This window comes from Plodia interpunctella, chromosome 13 (genome assembly GCF_027563975.2).
Source record: "Plodia interpunctella isolate USDA-ARS_2022_Savannah chromosome 13, ilPloInte3.2, whole genome shotgun sequence".
NCBI classification, from domain to species: domain Eukaryota; kingdom Metazoa; phylum Arthropoda; class Insecta; order Lepidoptera; family Pyralidae; genus Plodia; species Plodia interpunctella.
The window spans coordinates 1252686-1272985 of NC_071306.1; the positions used below are offsets into that span (position 1 = coordinate 1252686).

The 20300-nt window shown below is 35.2% G+C and overlaps 3 protein-coding genes across 3 annotated transcripts; 2 read left to right on the plus strand and 1 right to left on the minus strand.

Annotated features, from left to right (window-relative positions):
- Positions 1–2354: 2354 nt before the first annotated feature.
- DCP1 (Decapping protein 1) lies at positions 2355–7276 on the plus strand. Its single transcript, XM_053753506.1, has one exon. The coding sequence runs from the start codon at positions 2459–2461 to the stop codon at positions 3737–3739; it is 1281 nt and encodes a 426-aa protein (XP_053609481.1). The 5' UTR covers positions 2355–2458; the 3' UTR covers positions 3740–7276.
- A 1575-nt stretch (positions 7277–8851) lies between these two features.
- Positions 8852–11965, plus strand: LOC128674684 (uncharacterized). The gene is made up of 2 exons (XM_053753486.2): positions 8852–8983; positions 9332–11965. The coding sequence occupies exon 2, from the start codon at positions 9332–9334 to the stop codon at positions 11330–11332; it is 2001 nt and encodes a 666-aa protein (XP_053609461.1). The 5' UTR covers positions 8852–8983; the 3' UTR covers positions 11333–11965.
- A 563-nt stretch (positions 11966–12528) lies between these two features.
- On the minus strand, positions 12529–20223 carry Dd (Dullard). Its single transcript, XM_053753510.2, has 7 exons — positions 19951–20223; positions 19802–19868; positions 18555–18745; positions 17001–17113; positions 15992–16107; positions 14497–14646; positions 12529–13894 (listed from the first exon to the last, which is right to left on the minus strand). The coding sequence occupies exons 1-6, from the start codon at positions 20047–20049 to the stop codon at positions 14501–14503; spliced, it is 732 nt and encodes a 243-aa protein (XP_053609485.1). The 5' UTR covers positions 20050–20223; the 3' UTR covers positions 12529–13894; positions 14497–14500.
- Positions 20224–20300: the final 77 nt, after the last annotated feature.

Consider the following 20300-nt stretch of genomic DNA (forward strand, 5'->3'; position numbering starts at 1 on the left):
TATGAGTCACTATGCTGATGGGTACAATTTTGTAATACGAGCTATTTTACCGTGTTTAACTGAGAATGCGGTACCTAACCTTCAAACAAATCTCGTGGTTCAGTTGAAAATGACATAAATTTACACTCCGCCATGTACTTATTTATTTTTATATCAATTACATGCATTCAACAGTTATAGCAACAATAATACCGTGAACTGCAAAATACCAACTATCCCAATCCCAACTAATATAATAAATAAATGTAATTGTTACCTCTTCACGCATTATCTACTGGACCGATTGTTATGAAATTTGGTACACGGGTAGAAAATAACCTGGAAAAACACATAGGGTACTTTTTATCCCGAAATTCACGGGGCGCAGCTAGCTACTTTATAAAAATTTAAGAAATATAATATCTGTTTATAGAAGACGTCGCCGCATCCCTAACGATAAAATAAATGCAAAATGTAATTTTATCTCGTATGTCAAAAGGCATCGGTCATACTTTTCAGTGCTTTGCGATAAATTACATCATTATGTATGAGAACGTAGTGGCAACGCTCTTGTAATAAATAGATCAGACTCGTCAGATTGTTCGTCAGCGCCATAAAAATATAGTAGGTACTTAGGGGCCCGTCCTTGATTCACTCTGGTAAAACCATAATCTATTAAACACCTAGAACTTCTATTTGCCTAGTTTTAAATATCTAAACTATGGATTTAAAAAGTACTTCGTAGTACCTACTAATTCCATGATCTAAACAAACTTATGGACAAACCGACATTAGAAAGGGAGAAGCGACTTTGTTTTTTACATGGAACTACTTACTAAATCCGTGGTTTTTTATTACTCGTACATACATGTACCTAATAGTGATATAATGATGATTTTTACATGCCCTTTCACAAAAAAATTCTCCATGTCATGCCTGCATGACATTTTACAGCATTTTTTTTGTAAAAGGGCCAGTCATAAAGAAAATAAATTATCTAGGTACATTAGGTTTACACAAAACACAACTTGAAGCGGTGGTGGTGTAATGGTTAAGACCCCCGCCTGTCGATCGAAAGGTCCTAGGTTCGAATCCTACTCGTGCTACATGAGTTTGTATACCAATCTGACTCATGTATAGTAGTTTTCATTGACCACCACTTACTTCCGGTGAAAGAAAAACATCGTTAGGAAACCTGCACACTTGTTGATTATTAACTTGTGTGTGAAATGGAGAAGGCAATGGCAAACTACTCCATTAATAATGCCAAGAAAGTTGTTATGTGTGTTTCATTCCATGTAATGACCACGACGCTCAGTCGTATCGTTTCTTTGTTTGTTGTTCTTAAACAGAGGCGCACAAAGGACAGAGTCGAATCGTTCAAGATCGTATGGCTAGGCTACTTTTTTATTACGCTTTACCCGAGCGAAGCCGGAACGACCGATAATCTCAAATAAATATACAACTGCGGTTGCGGCGGCACTTGGGAGACTTGGGATGGGACTACATGGGATTAAAAAAAATCCCTAATTAAAATTTAATTTAAATACTTAATCCTTTCGTACTAAAATATTTTTTTCATTTAAAGATAGAAACCAACCTGGCTCACATATACAATAGATCCTAGTAATCTATGCTTTTGGTACACTGTGTTGGGACCTTGGGACATATGGTGGTACACTTAGCTCTGTACATATCTGTGACAAAGCTTCGCGCGCGGGGCCCTTCTAAATCTATGCTTAGCTTGGTGTCAGCAGCGTAAATATACCGTCTGAGGCCACTGGCAAATTCATCGGATGGATTACTTGTGTACGATAGTCTACCGATAGTAGGAAAAAATGGCGATTATTTAAATTGCTATATGAAGTAGTTATTTTTAAATTAAAAAAAATCTTTTTGTCGATAGATAATCAACCATATCGATAGTTGCGATATTTGTAAAGTTGCTAGTAAAAGTGGCTGAAACCTTTAGCTACAAGTTTCATAAAATAGTAGCTGTTTCAGCTGTCTGACACCACAAATAGATCGAGCGAGACATCAAAAATAGCTAGATTTTCGATCACAGATTTAAATGTTTTTATATCTGTGAGTTGATATTTCTTCAATCGAATACGACTCGATACTAGTACTTGCGAATCTTGCGTTTGCTTGTTGGGATAAACACGCACGTTTCGTTTATCAATAGCTATTTAATTAAAACATATTAAAGCATTTCATTTATCTAAAGTAAATCACTTATTTGAGAAATATTTTAAAATAAAAAAAAATATTTTTGTCTAATTACTTATTATTTGCATAAATGAAAGAGTAGAAAAATATATGGATGGATTTTAAAATTAAAAAGTGGGTAAATGCAAAATATTGTTTTCTTATGAATGGAACGTAAACACAAACATGGCGAAAATATTCGTTCTTGTCATTTTCTCTTGTGATGCTATGCTTGCTCGTTTTGTAAAAACTTGTAATTTGTGGCTTTAAAATGGCTGACACCGGTCTACGTATGAATTTCGCTGCTTTAAAGAGGGCAGATCCATACGCCAGAGAAATAATTGACAGTGCTACCCACGTCGCACTTTATACATTTGAGGAAAACGAATGGGAAAAAACGAATATTGAGGGTGCTTTGTTTGTGTATAGTAGAAATGGAGAACCTTACCACAGTTTAGTGATTATGAACAGATTGAGTACGAATAATCTTATTGAACCTGTGTCGAAAGGAATAGAATTGCAGTTGAAAGAACCATTCCTTTTGTATAGGAACGCCAAGTGTCATATCTACGGCATATGGTTTTATGATAAAAAAGAGTGCGTACGAGTCGCGACGAAATTAAATTCACTTGTTAAAGAATCAATTAAGCAGGCGCCCGCTGATATGGCTCAGAATCCCGTATACAGTGCTTCTACGCAGCAAAACCCGCCCGTTGATATTTTTAGCATGCTAAGTAAGGCCCAAGACGATTTCAATTCGAACCAGGGCCTCGTGGCTAACAAATGTGAAGTTACACCGTCGCGGGCTCCTGATATGACTTCGCAAAGCGTGATGGATTTCTTTGCTAAGGCCGGGAGCGGCGCAGCAGCCCAAATGCCGGCAGTGTCGTCCCTACCATCACCCGGAATCTTTGGGCCACGGCAGACCGACGTTCGGGAAGGCCCACTAATTCTCCAGAGGCTCATGAGTAACCCGGCACACTCTGTGGAACATATAGAGAAACAACAACGATCTGTAACACCCCAGGAAGCTCACACAGCTAATGGAAATTTAGAATCAACCTTGCGACAAAATAGTGGTTTCCAATTGAAATCTACCCCCATTGAAAAGCAAAACCATCAACGACCAACATCAATGAAGAAAGGACAAGTGTTTGATTCTGTTGAAGCAAATGGGCCTAACCCATTGGAAATTGATCTAAATCTGATGCATATTTCATCACCGAAGCCAACATCACCTCTGGCTACATATTTGAACCAGTCTCAGGATGTCAGCCACTCAGTGAGTTCTTTTAATGGCAGCAAGTTGGATGATGTTGGAATTTATCCATTGGTGAACACTCTCGGAACTCAACAGAAGCCCGCTCTGATGCCGCCAACCATGTTTACTGCTAGTACTGGAACTGACATGCAACCTTCTCCAGAACCGCTGACGAGGAACCAGCTGCTGCAAGCGTTCAATTACTTGTTAAAACATGATGCCGACTTTGTAAACAAACTGCATGAGGCTTATGTTAAATCCTTTTCAGATAAGGCATATTCAGTATCATAAAATTGATTATTCGGACAAGCGACTGATGTTGCCAGTCGCTATCAATGTACAGTTATATTGAAGTATAAATCCACTAAAATGTTGTGTAGACCCTCTAGTTTTGTAGTAACTCATTATTTGGACAGAGTATTTTTAAATAAGTTTTAAACCTTGACTATGTCATAATACATTTGCTATGAGTCGTTGGTCAGATATAGATTCTGTGGTTAGTTATCCGACTGGCAAAAAATGACTTCAGCCTGTTTACGGAATGAATTTTAGTGTTGTCTATGGTTGGACTTATTGCAATGTTCCTTGAGCAGCTGTTTGTGATATTTGTATTGGCTACAGCTTGGGGTGTGCTAAACTATACTTCTATACAAACATTACGTTCTTCATCCATTTAGTTTAGTTTACTACATAGTTCATTGCAATATAATTTATTGTAAAAAAAAAAATTAAAGGACAATATTTTTTTTTTTAGAGATATATTATCTCCAAGAGATATACTTCTAATGCTTTATAAACTGATGCTGTTGCAATGAACTTTTGAAAATAAGGACATAATGATGAGAGTAGACTTTGTTAATGTTATAAGGACTGCAAAAATTTGCTATTTCTTTACATGAATTGTAATTTCTTATCCATACATTATCCCTAAGTAGTTTACGCACCATTTTTTTAGTTATTTATATATGATAATTATTTTTTTAAATTCATAAAATTTGGCAGTCACTTTTTGGAAGATTGATTTCTCGTGTTATCTAATATGTAAATTTTAGTCTATTTGAATTCGATTTATGGATTATGAAAGGCTTTAATATTCATTAGGTAGAAGAGAAATCGAATTTATTATTTAAAATTACTTTCCTCTAAAATTTAATTCTTACTTTAGGGAGAAACATTTTCTAAGTTTTATTTCTCCTAAGAATAAATTTTATATGTGTACATATTTTCATGTTCTTTCTTGGAGAAAGTGTGTGAAAATATAATTTATTGGGATTACAATATCTTATCCCTTTTATATAGGTTTCATTTTTACGTTTTGAAATGACTCTTATATTAAAAATAAAATACTTTTTTAAGGCCATGTCATCAGGCTATTAAATAGTTAAAACCGAAATAAACGATTTTAACAAAAAAAAAAAATAGTGAGTTTAGTGGAGATAAATGGGAGCAACTGTGATTTAGTTTTGGCCTACAATCCTCCATAAATTTTAGAAAAAATTGGTATTTTGTTTGTTGTCTGCTCCCTTGAATAGTGATTCGATTAAAATACATTGTTTTTTGGTGATTAACATTTTGGAAAACTTTCAATAAAAATCAACATAAAAATAGTCTCAAATTAAAGGGTTCATGAAGTATTTTACATTTTTTTTTTATACCCCTATACTATACAACGCGCATCGCTGCGTAAGCGCACAGATACGCGTTGTGCTTCATACGCGTTTACGGTATCAATAAGTTAGTTTTTTGTTATAAATCTTTCTATATCATTTTAATATACTAGGAAAAAAAATTCGTGGCTATTATTATTATTTATAGAATAACTAACTTAAATTGATTTTCAATAAAATTCATTTGTTTAGATGTCACAAGAGTCCTAACATCTAAAAACGTAGGATAAATATTTCGTATTTGTATGGATTTGTGTATGGCTGCGTAGCGCAACGGCCTACGTCATGAATCTTCAGTGTGCCTGAGTTTACATAAATAAAATTAAAAAATAAAAAGTCCATCATATTAAACAGCATTTATTAGTACACAAAATCTTGCAACTGAGTAAGTATACTTTGTACATGATATAGTTACGTAATCCTATTGTCATTAAACCTGTTTCACAGCTTGTGTGACTTAAAAAGGTCCATCCATTCCATACATAGAATGACAAAACTGAACTCAATTTTAAAGCTTATTTCCATAGAAATGAGGACACAAATTGAAATTCATCGAAATTCTGGTGCATGGTTATGTCAACAAATATTGGATGCACCCGTGGTGATTTGCCGATTTTTAAATAACATATAAACATTAATTTGGAGTTCTTTGAACATTTATGTCTAAACAATAAACTTAAGGGAACATTCACTAAAATCGTTCGTAAAACTAACGAATTTGCCAAAGATGTTCAATTTTTACTACATTACTAAAAAAGTTATTCCAATTATTTTGAAGTCATATTATCAAACGTCTAGTTATATAATATTGTAAATTTGATAGATTTCTGATCATCTATAGTAACTATTGCAAATGTGAAAGCGTTTATCCTTCTTTCACGTCAAAATGGAACATCTGATCGAGGTGAATATTTGGTGTGGAGATATAATCTTTTTGCCGCCACCGAAGTCACGGGTAACATCTAGTAAGTAAACATAGTATAAATCGAGCTAATTTGGCAATCGAAATTTATATTTTAAAACCTATGAAATTACAGCACAGCTTTGTGCGATAAACAGTTACGCGAGCGTAATTCGTAGATTAATAACTAAGAGATCATTGCTTCACATTTCAAAAAATGGGCAAACCACTCTGACAGAACTTGTATTTATAATATTTACACAAAAAGATTGATCACTGGAAGGTAGAAAGTTTTTTTTACATATCTAATTATAGTGATCCACTTAAACTATATGCAATGAGCTAACGCAAATCGTCGTTAGGGGGCGCTGGTTTTCAGACATATTAGTTTTCAAAGATTTGATGTTTGTGCCGTGGGCATGTTCTCAAAATTATCGAGAATTTTCTTCAGACCGTTTCCGGGTTTCTAATGAGAATTTCTCTTGGAAATCTGTTCTCAAGAAATTCCCGAGAACAGAGAATTTATCAGCGGCACACAACACAAAGGTAAAAGTGAAATTACTCGCGGTAAAAAAAAAAGAAAAAAAAATATATGTATTCAGCCTGCAGCACTTTTTTAATTCACATGTTGGATGTACAAAAATCTTCTCTTTTAAATACCCTACTTACATGAAATATTGCGTGAAACATTATTGTTTTCCATTATTAGGATAGCTTCCCACCAAAAGTAAACAAATGACGCCTAGAGTCCGCACTAGGAAAGAATTCCTCGGAAGCGCAACAGTCGCTGACAACAGCAACGTGGCCGATCTGTTGTTGATTTCACATATTGTCGCGTACTTTTGTGGCGCGGCCTTTACGAGCAAGGAGATACATATTAGGTCACATTGGAACTGAGTGAAGAAGCTTCCTCATGTGGATTTAGACGAAAATAAAATTCATCTGTGGAAAGTTATACGTTAAAACAGTTTTTTTTTTTCAAAGATCATTATTTGATAATCAATAAATAATCGCTGGTTATAATTTTATTGCTGAACTTTTGTACTTAGGCCTTTACATTAAAAAAAAAAGGTAATTCCCCTTTTGAACTCGTCATTTGAAATATATGCAAAAAATATCACTGCTATATTGAAATTGTGAAAATACATAATCTAGTAAAAGTACATATGCTTAACGATAATTTCAACAAGGCTTTATAGAAAAGAGAAAATAAATTCTAATTTACACTGGTCATTATTATAGAGAGTCCCTGTTTGTGTTTCAAAATAAAATAAAAAAACTCCACAATTTTTCTTAATTAAAAAAATCAACATTCCATACGTATTTTTTGCATTCTATTCAATCAGAATATTATGCAAAACTGATATTTAGAAAAAAATCATATACGCAATATATGCTTCAGAATTACTTATACATATTATACACGTATATCACACGTTCGGTTACTAATCGCCTCCACTTAGCAACATGAAGTGCAATATGTATCTCACTAATTTACACTGAAAAGTGAAACAGCAAATCGTGTTTCTCAATTGCGTAGTTTGAGAAAGAGCGATACGTTGGCGCGAAAACAGTTGCTAATTTGAAACTCACTTTTATTAAGAAGTTCGCCGTTAAAAGTTAAAAACGATGGAAACAGGGAAAAAAAATCATTGAACTATACATTAATATTGACTATTAATCAACATTACATTTTTTTTTATACAAAGATATTTACATTTTCTATGCGTAGAAAAGAAAAAAAACAACAATCGTTAAAAGTTTTGATTCGACGTGTTGATTATTCTTTATACATTGTTGGATTGAAATACCCTTGCGCATTGTCTATTTATATGCAACTCATGCCATAACAGTCGAGAATATCGCTTTAAATTAAATTATTTTCAATTCCCGTTCGATTCCAGATTTTTTTCATCTCATTATTTTTTTTTTTAAATAAGTTATTTTCTTTAAGTCGTTGGTGGGTATTATATCAGCTAATATTGACTACAGAATCTACTGATATGCCCTATCCTCAAATAAATGTTTTAATTAGATTATGGTAATTTTAAATAAATTAATTTTATTTTCATGTGGCGATGAGAAATAAGACAATATAGTTATGATTCAATTTTTTTTAAAATTACGATTAATAATGCTGAAGTTGTAGTAACATCCGGTTAAAATCCGATTTAAAATAACTAATAAATGTAAAAGAAGACAGTTAGCTCTGTCACTTTAATATTTAAATTGTACCTTCGAACCATAAGGAACATTAACGAATATTTTAAATTTTTTTCACATGCAAGTAACTTTCGATAAAAAAATATGTATTCTTGCATTCAGAAACAATCACTATTTGTCGCTAGTGAAATAGGTATTAAAATTACCTTTTGCAACATCAGCGGTGAAGCCTGTGGTGTTAAGGATCCGAAACGTCGCAAACACATTCTTTTTATATCAGAATTATTGAAGTTTTTGCAAAGAACGATAAACAATAAGTAACCAAAGTAAAGTACTTCCAGAAGTTAATTTCAGACAGTTTGATATTGTATACAAAATTTGGCGAATCAATTACTTATAAACGCATTTATAAGTCGGATATAAGAAAAAAAATTTCGTCATGATTTTGCCAAAAAAAAAGATACTCAAAGTGTAACGGAAAATTTTAAATTCAATTTTATAGTTCTACTCTCTTATTCACGAAAACGATGGACACGTTTTGATAGTTATTGTAAAGTGCGTTAGTGACAAAACATATTTCATATTTAATATAGTTAGGGGAGGTGAGCCCAAAGCGGGTATACCAGCTAAAGCGGGTAGGCCTCGTTATTCATGCATACAAGCATATAGTGTAAATGTGTGCGTGCCGCGGCGACGCCCGAACGCGTACCAACACGAATCAGTTTGACGGAAACGTCAGCGACGCGCGGCGGCGTTTTGAGCGGCGGGTGTTTTTATTGGCCTGTTTTGTTAAAAAATATCAAGGTATGTGACTACGAATTTCTTCATTCTATTGAGACTTATGTTATTATTGTTACTTGTGTGTTAATCTGCATTAAAACAGCTTTGAATCCTCGTTGTGTGTGCAACATTTCTGATAAAGATTTTGAGGTTATTTTACAAATCGTGAAAAATAAACTTTTGGGCAAAGCAGGTATGGGTAAAGCAGGTAACCGCTTTGCCCTGACCCGCTTTACCCAAGACATTTTTGGCGCACACCGACTGTTCTCGCGTTAAGATCCTACAATATATTGGCTCTCATAATTCATATTTAGTCATGGTAGGTATTTGTAAAGTACTGAAATCTATCATTCATTGATAATACATTTGCAGATGGTTCAAAAATACAAAAGGAAGACCAAACAAGCTTCTTGGGACGTGGAGACAATGAAGTTGGCAATGGAAGAGGCAAAGAAGGGCTCAGTAAATGGTGCTGCAAAAAAATATGGTATAAATTTATCAACATTACAAAGGCATATAAAAAAAGGCTCCGCAGACAAAAAACTCGGTAGGTTTTCTACAGTTTTTAATGACCAACAAGAATCTGAATTAATAGAATATTTGTTTCATATGGATAACCTTTTTTATGGTCTGACAAAATCTGAATTTTTATCTCTAGTATATCAATACGCAGAGAGCAATAGAATTCCGCACCCTTTTAAAAAGAAAACTGCTGGAGAAGATTGGTATAGAGCCTTTGCAACAAGACATCCCGAATTAACTTTGAGAAAGCCAGAGCCAACGTCAGTAGCCCGTGCCCGAGGTTTTAATAGACCGCAAGTTGAGAGGTTTTTTGATCTTTTACAAGATCAAGTAGATCGCAATGAAATCAACGCGACTAGAATTTACAATGTTGACGAAACGGGTGTGCGCACCACCAGCAATAAACCACCAAAAATTCTCACCAGAACTGGAAAAAAACAAGTAGGAATAATATCAAGTACTGAAAGAGGAAAATTGACAACAATTGTGTGTTGCTGCAATGCAGCTGGATCTTTTATTCCTCCATTTATGATATTTTCTCGAAAACGTATGAACCCCCGACTGCTTGATGGATCACCACCAGGCACAGTAGCTACTTGTTCTGATAGTGGATGGATTTCCGGTCCAATTTTTTTAGACTGGCTACGCCATTTTGTAGAGGTGACGAGACCCACTAAGGAAAATAAAGTAATACTTGTGATGGATAACCACATTTCTCATAAATATCTGCCAGCATTAGAATATGCCTCAAAAAATAATGTGATATTTATTTCATTACCTCCACACACCAGTCACCGAACTCAACCACTAGATGTAAGCGTATATGGCCCTTTAAAAACCTATTTTGAACAGACGGTTTCGGTTTACCAACGATCTCATGTGGGACGAACCATTTCACCATTTGAAATTGGTCAGCTGTTTGGCGACGCTTACCTGAAAGCAGCTTCTGCTCAAAATGCTGTAAATGGATTTAAGGCAACTGGTATATGGCCAGTAAACCGACATATATTTAGCGATGATGATTATCTTCCTTCATCCTTGACAGACAGGCCGCTGGCATTAAATGCATGTGACGTTTTGATTTCTAATACGATAGCCACTGAACATCTTCCAAACACCTCTGTCAATGATCCTCCTGAAGATAATGAAATCGATACCATAATCGCTACTGAACCTGCCAATGTTCAAGAAAACTTTGACCCTGATATTCCCATAGACATTCCAGGTGACAATACTATCGACCATCCACAAATGCAAAATTATAGTCCTGGTCGCCTTTCTGTAGACTCCGATCGCACAATTTCCCCGTCAGTATTAGATAGAATGCTTGAAGACATTGACAGCAACACCCCTAGACCTGAGGAAGTTCTGCTTGTTAAAACAGTGATTCCTGAATGTGTTACACCTACCAAGGTAACCCCAATGGACATTCGCCCTATACCTAAACTAACTGCACCAAAGACATCACGTAAACGAAGAGCACAAAAGTCAGAAATTTTAACCAGCACTCCCATTAAAGAGCAACAGAGAGAAATTGAGTCTAAGAAACAGAAAGTATCACTTAAGAAACTTAAAGAAAAAGTAAAGTCTGTGTCTAAAAAAAATCCACCTGTGGCCAAAAAAGGTAAAAAACAAAAAGCCTCGACCTCGAACACAAAAAAAATTACTGGAAGCGGAAAGACAAGGAAGCACGCAGAAGAAAAAAGTGTCTGCTTCATATGCCACGAGATGTACGAAGATCCACCAATAGAAGACTGGATAAGGTGCGATGATTGTCATGGTTGGGCTCATGAAGAGTGTACAAGCTATTTAGGCAAAGGGGCCTACTATTGTGATCTATGTCAAGAATAGTAACACAAAAAAAATCACGTAAAGTTTCTGAACATTTTATTTTGTGCAACCTTTTATTATTTTAATTTTTCGATATTTTTACTTTTGATTAGATACTAAACTAATCACAAAACCTTTTTTTATATAAATAAATGTAGCAGTAACTAATTAAGACTGACGAATTTGATTAAAAAGACTGATTTTTTTTGAAGCAATGATTGTTGATTAGATATAAGATAAAAAAAAATCTAAATACTGGCTGTTAATTAATTTAATTTCAATTTAAATTTGATTGTGTACAACTTTTTGAAAAGTTTTAGGATATTTTTATTATTTTGTTATCATTATTTAGTTTTTAAGAAAAAAATCTCATTGTTACTCGCCTTGCCCAGTCTTGACCCGTTTTGCCCTAAGGGCCATACCCGCTTTAGGCACCCCCTACGGGTAAAGCAGGTAATATGAACAACTGAATAATTTTTAAGTTTTTGAAGAAATTTATGAAGAAAGAAGTGTTTTTTAGTTTTTGTTACAAAGTTTAATACATATTTGTACGAAATAATTAAAAAAAACCACTTTGCAACTGCAATAACCTCTTTATTTTTTGACACAAACCTTGAGGTACCCGCTTTGGGCCCATCTCCCCTAAAGTTATAGTTTTATGAATAAAATGGTTGTTAATTTAAAAATAGCAAGTACCTAATTTTAAGTACAGGCTCAAAGAAAACTGCATGTAAGTACAAATTGAGTATAATATTTTCTTTCAACTTTCCCGCAACACCGAAGAGCATCGTCGAATTATTATAAACAAGTTTTCTTCCAGAGAGTCAAATCGGCGAATCATTTTCGAAAACCAATAATAACCGATTTCCTAAATAATATTTATTTAATAATAATAGAGAATATCACTATAGAATGATCGAATTGCGGTTTTTATCTTAAGTTTTTTTTCAATCAATTAAAAAAATAAATTACTTATTTGTTAATGTTTTGATGTTTTTGAATACTACACTCGACCGGTAGGCACGACTCATTAGGGCGTCATCTGCGTAACGCACGCGGCGGATTATGCCCGTCTCAGTCACAAATATCACGTGCGAAAGAGATGGAACTAGTCCGTTACGGATAGCCCATTTCTGTCACAGGTAAATTTTCTTAATGAGGTAGAACCTGCTGTGTCCTGCTGAACACAGCGGACGTTTTAAAAACAAAGATCTGAATATAACATCAGTTCATTTATTCTTTTGCTATCATAATATTGTCTATGATTTTTCGATAGGATATTCATTTCACAACGTTCATATATTTGCATTTTAGAGAAAATATTAAAAAAAAAAAGTACAAAGAAGGTAAAATTATGTTACCCAATTTTTTTTTATAAACCGCAAATTTTCTCCATTTTACTTTACTTTACAAACTAAGGGAACTGTTATGCATAGACTTGCGTCCGTAACGCACTCCTACGAACGTAGGTAACTCACAACGCCTCGTCACGCGTCACAATCATACTATACTACCCGCCACAAATCTTTTATATCTTTTTATATTACGATAGAAAAAAGCAATCGCATAACTATTGCGCGCGGTCGAATCACAAACTAATCGTGGCCCATATATTTTTGCAAGAATTGCAATGATTATAGCGACACCATCCGCGCACAGAGTTAAATAGCTTTTCACTTTATTGGTTCTTAGTACGATCATCTTATTTATTTTGACGCTAACTCCACTGGTATAGCTGTGACCACGACGGATGCAACTACACTGAAACATCAGCCGTAATAAATAAGAGCTTCGTGCCAAGTTCCTGGTCAACTATTTACAGAGCGAACAAACAAATTCTTAATAACAGTTGTGTTTCATAATAATCCATCGACTCAATATGCAATCTACACTCAACACAATCAAGAACGTTTGAAACCGTAATAGTTCTCAGTGAGAACAAACAGAAAATTTACATTAGTGAGAACTTCTCACTAATGTAAATATTCGGTGATATTTACATAAGTGAGAACTTCTCATTGTTTATTATCAAATGAACTTATAAACAAACACAATTTATTTGCTTGATATTATTCAGTAAGAAGTTTCCTCGCAACGTTTCCCTTCCGGAACCGGAAACTAGTGGCGGCCTATGAAAAACTATTAAATATGAGTCACTTTGGTATATAAGGATCGTTCTTCGAGCGTTTTGACCGCCGAAGCCGCAGTGTCCTTACATTTTTCAAATTTTTACAAACACAAGAACAGATTACCAGACTTTATATAATAATGTAGTAATGTTTTATTAATATTTGATTTTAGGAACGATCGTTTTCGCAAGAAAGTTTACGTATTGTAATAAAATCGCGGCCGTGGCGGTCGAAACGCTCGTATGAACGACCCATAAACAAGATAGAAAATGTTTGTTGGCATATTTACAAAGGGAAGACTTATAGAACGGATCTTAAACATTGGCGGGTAGTACAAAAATTATTAACTATTTATATCTATATGTATAGTAGATACGCTGCTCTAACAGAAAATAAAAATAAATAAGATTAGGAGACCTGTGGCGTCCTTATTTGTACAAAAGCTGGTACTCATCTGAAAGAGAGAGAGCAAGAAATTGTGTGAGAATTAATTGTTTCTTATTCATTCATTTCACAGTGGGAGTTGTGGTGTAAACAAAACAAGTTTTTTTTACAAAAATCACATTTTTGCCATAAACTTTAATTATCCAGACAGAAAAATCATATCCAGAATCCATATAGAGTGATAAACCGTGAAGAATTCCCTCGTTGGGAACCGATCCTGGGTGCACCATCTGGTTTTGCTTATAATCTTTGTTTGTCATAGAATCTGAAGGGACGTGGAAAATTTCAACTCTGTGGGACAAGCGGAAGTAGATGAAATTTAATTTGCTTCGTTTAGTGACCGATAAAAATCGGGACAGGTGAAACTAAATATAAACAAAGAATGATTCTATACTAATTAGTCTAAATGATCGAGAGGAGAGGTCAATCGCGCTAAAAGAATATGTAGAGGCAACAGCGATGCCAAGAAAGCATCAATCGTGCCAAGAAATTAGTAGCGTTCCATTCCATTCCAAGTAATGACCACGAACCTCAAGTCATGTCGACTTATGTAACTTCATAAGTCACGTTAGTCAGTTATGTCTTCAAGAGTGTATAAAGCGGGCCACTCACAGTGCTACCAGAGGCGGTGCAGATGCAGGTTGCGGGACAGCACGGAGCGCACGTCGTGCGTGAACCGCAGCGCGTCCAGCACGGGCAGCAGGTTCAGCAGCGCCACGTCCAGCGGGTCCGAGAACCACGACTTTATTGGTATGGCGTTGTCTGCAACGGACCAAGTTCTTTATTTATAGGTGGTTCTCAGTGTGTTTCGACGGAGATAGGGCATATTATGCAAAGCTCAGCGCAGATGGCGCTACTGGTACAACTAAGGTACACAAACATTGCCAGTGGAGGCAAAAAAAACGCCAATTTTCAATATTGTTGCAGATTTACGACCAAAAATACATTATACGCAATCGTGGTGCGAGTTTAAAGGAAAAAGGAAGGATTTAGTGATTATCCTGAAAATAATAACACTATTTTAGTTTATGATCTGCATTATTTGGTCAACTGTGGTCATAATCTGATATAAACTTCATTTTGACTGAAGATATTACCTGTATGAAGTCCATATTTTGGTGGCGCTAATGTGCATATGCGCTTTGTACCCGCCACCTAACACTGGCGCCACCAATTTCTTAGCGAAATATAAGTTTCACAATTTTTTGACACCTTTCCCGTACCTGTCACAAATGGACAGTTTGTAAGTTTGTTCCTTCCTTAGTCGTCACGTCACACATCACGCAATTAATATCCAGAAACTATTTTTTCCTTCAAATTTTCGCGGTTGCTTCACAGCCGTGGACCGTCCTCAGGATCCACTTTCCCACTTTTCCCCCTCCATTTCGTACAATCGTTGGTATCCGTTAGTTAACAGACCATTCACGCATATTGTTATATCTTGTCTAAGTATTGTAAATAATTATACGATAGGTATTCAACAAAGATTATTTATTCAGGGCTGGTAATTTACGAGCAAATATACTATTATTTTAAATAGGTATTTTTATTATTATTTTAAGAGGCGTTTCTGAGTTTGTATGTTTAAATAAATAAATAAATAAATAAATAAATAAATATATTAGGACAAATCACACCGATTGAGCTAGCCCTAAAGTAAGTTCGAGACTTGTGTTACGGGATACTAACTTAACGATACTATATTTTATAACAAATACATATATAGATAAACATCCAAGATCAGGGCCAATCAGAAAAAGATCATTTTCCATCATGACCCGACCGGGGATCGAACCCGGGACCTCTCGGTTCAGAGGCAAGCACTTTACCACTTCGCCACCGAGGTCGTCAATGTTTGAGGCGGGTAATCTTCGAAACTGCCGAACCGATTTCAAAAATTATTTCACCATTAGAAAGGTACATTATCCAAGATTGCTATATGCTATATTTTATCTCAAAATTCCCACGGGAGCTAAGGGGCGGGCAACATCTAGTTAATCATAAATTACCAGCTTGAATAAATAAATCTTCGTCCTTGCCGACGTCATTAAGCTATGAATATCTGAGTTCACATGCTGAATAAAGAATTTAGAATGTGAATGATTACCTGGAAAGTCCCGGTAAGCGCCGGGTGAATTGTCCAGTATGAACACCCTGTTGAGGTCATCACATATTGACGACAAATTCTTTGTGTACGACCCGTGCTCGGCCGTGCAATGTTGTCTGCGAATACCAAATATACAGGGTTACAGGTATCTAACGCATAACCTTCCAAAGGCGCATAAGGTACATAGAAACTAACATCTTTTGTTCTACGAATTTTGTCTAAATATGATAAATACAAAAAGCATTCTTTTTTTAGTTTTAATGTCTTTTCTATAAAACGTTACCTCTATGTTCGATTCGGCTACATAACGCTACTGTACTGTCTCGTATTCCTTGGCTATTACATTGAGTTAAGATGTGTAGAATTGCAAATTAGATTGTTTTTTTTTTTATGAAAAAAAAAAAAACTACGGCTTGTTTTGATGTACCCATGTTGTCTTTAGGAGGTTTTGCGTTTCATACGATAGTAACCCTGTATACATACAAATTGTGTTCAGAAGCGGTGGTGGTACAGTCGTTAAGGCCTGTTGACCGAAAGGCTCCAGGTTCGAATCATACTGCCATGCCGCATGAAGTTTGTATATCAATCTGACTAGTGTATACAAACATAATTCACAATTGTGCCACATGAGTTTGTATAAAACCAATCTGACTCATGTATATGTAGTTGTTCTAAATTAATAGTTTTCGATGTCCGAAAATATCGTGAGGAAACCTGCATTCTAGTTTATAATTCAGCAAGCGTTTAAATGGAGAAGGCAATGGCAAAACACTGCACTAAGAATGCGTTATGAAAAGTCATATCGTCATAAAGTCGTATTCTGGCGAACCGTTCCATCATGGTAAGATCATTGGCGGTCATTAAAAAGTGAGCTTTAAAGCGTTCACTGTAAACATACTTTACATTGACGCATGGCGCACGTCTAAAACTTGACTCTCTTGTGGAAGTGCCTTACTTTCATGTGTGATTTCTGGTGTCCTCTTACTCAGGCTACAAGCATCACGCTTACCTATAGAATCTCTTCCTAAGTATACCCCGGCCATTGTCCAACTTATCAGCCACAGCTGCGCCATATATCTCCATCGACGCCGTGAACACCACCAGCTCGTACCACTGTGACACCTGGTTGAAAAAGGAATTCAGTTTTTCAAGTTCAGTTTTTTTCAATCAGGTTGTGAAGCCCGCGTGAAATAAACCTTTAAATTTTAAAAATCATAGGATTATAAAAGAGCTTACTTTTAAAATCCTGTGTTTTTTTTTAATTTGTCTACTTGACTTCGACGTTCATGGGAATGATTTTGTTGCCTATCAGATACCAGGATATGGTGCGGTCTTATTTTAGGGCGTCACCACATGCCCCTATTCATTATATTTGATTTTTATGTACACTATATTTTAGCAAAATTCAAAGAAGATTGGTTGTGTAGTTAAAGTATGAAGGGGTAACAAACTCATCACAACTAATATTATAAAATGCGAAAGTAAGTTTGTTTGTTACCTCTTCACGCATCTACTAGATTGTTATGACATTTGGTACATGGGTAGAAAATAATCTGGAATAACTCATAGGGTACTTTTTATCCCAAAATTCCCACGGGAGCAAAGCCCCGGGGCGCAGCTGGATTTTGCATATTTTCAATAAATCTGGATTGAGATAGTGACATTTGCGACCTATGGATTGCATTCAACTTATACACTATTATGTAGTCTTGCATTGTTGTACCAGGAAAATATAAATGAACAATAATATAGCCCTTGGGAACGCCCTACATATGGTGTGCAAATGTTTATCAATGAGTTCGTTGCCCTGAGTGATTGTCACAATAATATTATATTTGCAACATTATTGAATCAAAATTTTTGATCTGTGTTATATTTAATTTCTCTAATGCAGCGTGTGGTTCCCGTCCTAGAATAGGACCACTCCATAAGCTGTTGGATGTACGAGGCGACTATAAAAAGCTTTGACCAATAGACGTTAGGCCGTAGTGGTCGTAAAATTACAGCACACGTCATATTATCTATCACACTTTGGAAGTAGATAGAGACTAGGGATTTTCACATGTCACGATTCTGACAAATCTCTCTCTATTACTCTATAATCATCACTCTTCACACATTACAGCAAGATCTTCAAAATTGTAATGTTGATTTTTACACGGACTCCAGGCACATGACGATGAGAGTGAAATTTTATTTCGCAATTTTTTTTTAAATACTATATATATCACAACAGATATCTGCTTTGTAACAATGTTCTTGATGGTGTTTTAAGCGAAAAGCTGAATGTAAAAAATTACAAGTGCATAATTATATGGGGCTTCCACAACACAATCTGTATATATATAAAACTCTTGCGTTACTGAGTGACTGACAAGACAATGCACATCTACTGGTTGTAGAAAGCTGAAATTTGGTGTGTTGGTGTGTGTGTGGTCCTAGGACAGTGTATTTTTGACAGGATTAAGAAGATTTCCTGAAATTCCCACAGGAAACGGATTTTTACTCACATACGAAGTTGTGGGCAAAAGCTAGTGTTAGATAGAATGATTAATATACTCACAATATTTAGAAAATAGTCAACATGCGGCCTCTTGTGCACAAAGAACCGCACTGGATGTTTGTCTATGGTGACTTTGAGCACGAAATCCGGCGGAGTGCCGGGTTTCACTGTCGGCCGCAACATCGCATCGTGGTGCGAGTGGATTAATGTTTCGTCCAGATCTAGTACCAACATTTTCCTTTTGACCAGATCTGCAACAAGAAAAGGATTTGCCATAGATAGACCATGGTACAAAAATTGCTCATCTTGTTTAGGGGCAGCCCCTTTTTCGTCGCCAGCTAGCAGGGACCTCACTCTGTGGATATTAACACATTATTCCAGTCCAGGGAGCATGTTGTCTATATAATAAATTAAAACTGGTGTTAACCTCGGATTTATTCAAAATCAAACAGCAAAAATAGATCTCTAACCAATTTGCTTCTTGAGGTACCAAATAAAAAAAAAATGATACATATTTATTGTACAAATCATTGTTCAATTATATCATTCATAAACTTCTACAGATAGATACAATGTTTTGAAAAGCAATAGTTATCTGGTACAATGATAAATTAACAATCACCAGGTGATAGTAGGTACTAGCTACCTGGTCAAGCTTCGCACGGGGGCATTTATGTATGTGGCATTTACCCTTGGGAATAAATTGTCTAAATAACAATGAAAACTGCATCAAAATCCATTGCATGGTTTAAATAGCCACTATAAGTTTTCACTGCAATTATGAGCCAAACATAACACTCATCTTTGTAAACATACAGATTTTTTTATATAACCAAGGAAGATAGACAGCTGATGGGATATGGTATATGCAGATTAGGGATGTGTGCAACACCAGGGGTGTCACACTCAAAGACTTCAATAAATGTATTTGTTGAAGCTTTACAAACAAGGAAAAAAATTGGACAAAACATTGGAAGTTTACATAAAAACTTTTAGTAAAAATAATTTCAAAATATGCTGTGATGCAATGTAAGAGATTCAGTCAAAACAAACTTTTATCATAATATTATTACTATGGTACAAAACAAAGTAAATAAAATTATAATGACAGCTGAGTTTACTATGATCTGATAAGATTCTGCACTAGATTAGAAAGTTGCGAACATTTTGTGCCAATACTCACCATCAAAGAGAGTTTCAAATTTGATAATCATGAAGAGATAGTAGCAAATCTTTGTGGAGATAAGTGAAGGAGGTAGCGTATCAGTTTATTTATAGCAATATTAATGATAAAACAGATAACTTACTCAGCCTGTGTCTAGATACCGGGGAAAGGGGATATATTTCATACTTGACAGATTGATATTGCGCCAACTGAAACCAAGCACCACATGAGACTCAAGTCCTGAAATAACCAATACTCTTGCACTTAGTACACACACTATGTTATATTTACCGCTCGATATTGCTTCTTAAACATGTAACAAAAACAACTCCATACTTTAGATGCGATAAGCATAAACGTGCGAAGGCCCATTTGCAATTGTTTCAGCATTTGAATTGTTTAGGAGAGGGTCACGAATATATAAATAAGCTTAATGTCAAACAACAACGAATAAAACGAGATCATTGACGGCGTAATTCAAAACAATTTCAATAAATTCAACTGGCGAAAACATATAACTAACCAACCCGCCATGACATAATCGACCCAATTCGCAACACCATAAACAAAATAGAACTTTTGCTTTCATTTTATCTATGTTGCTAGTGACGTTCTTAAATTATCAATATTTTCGATTTCTA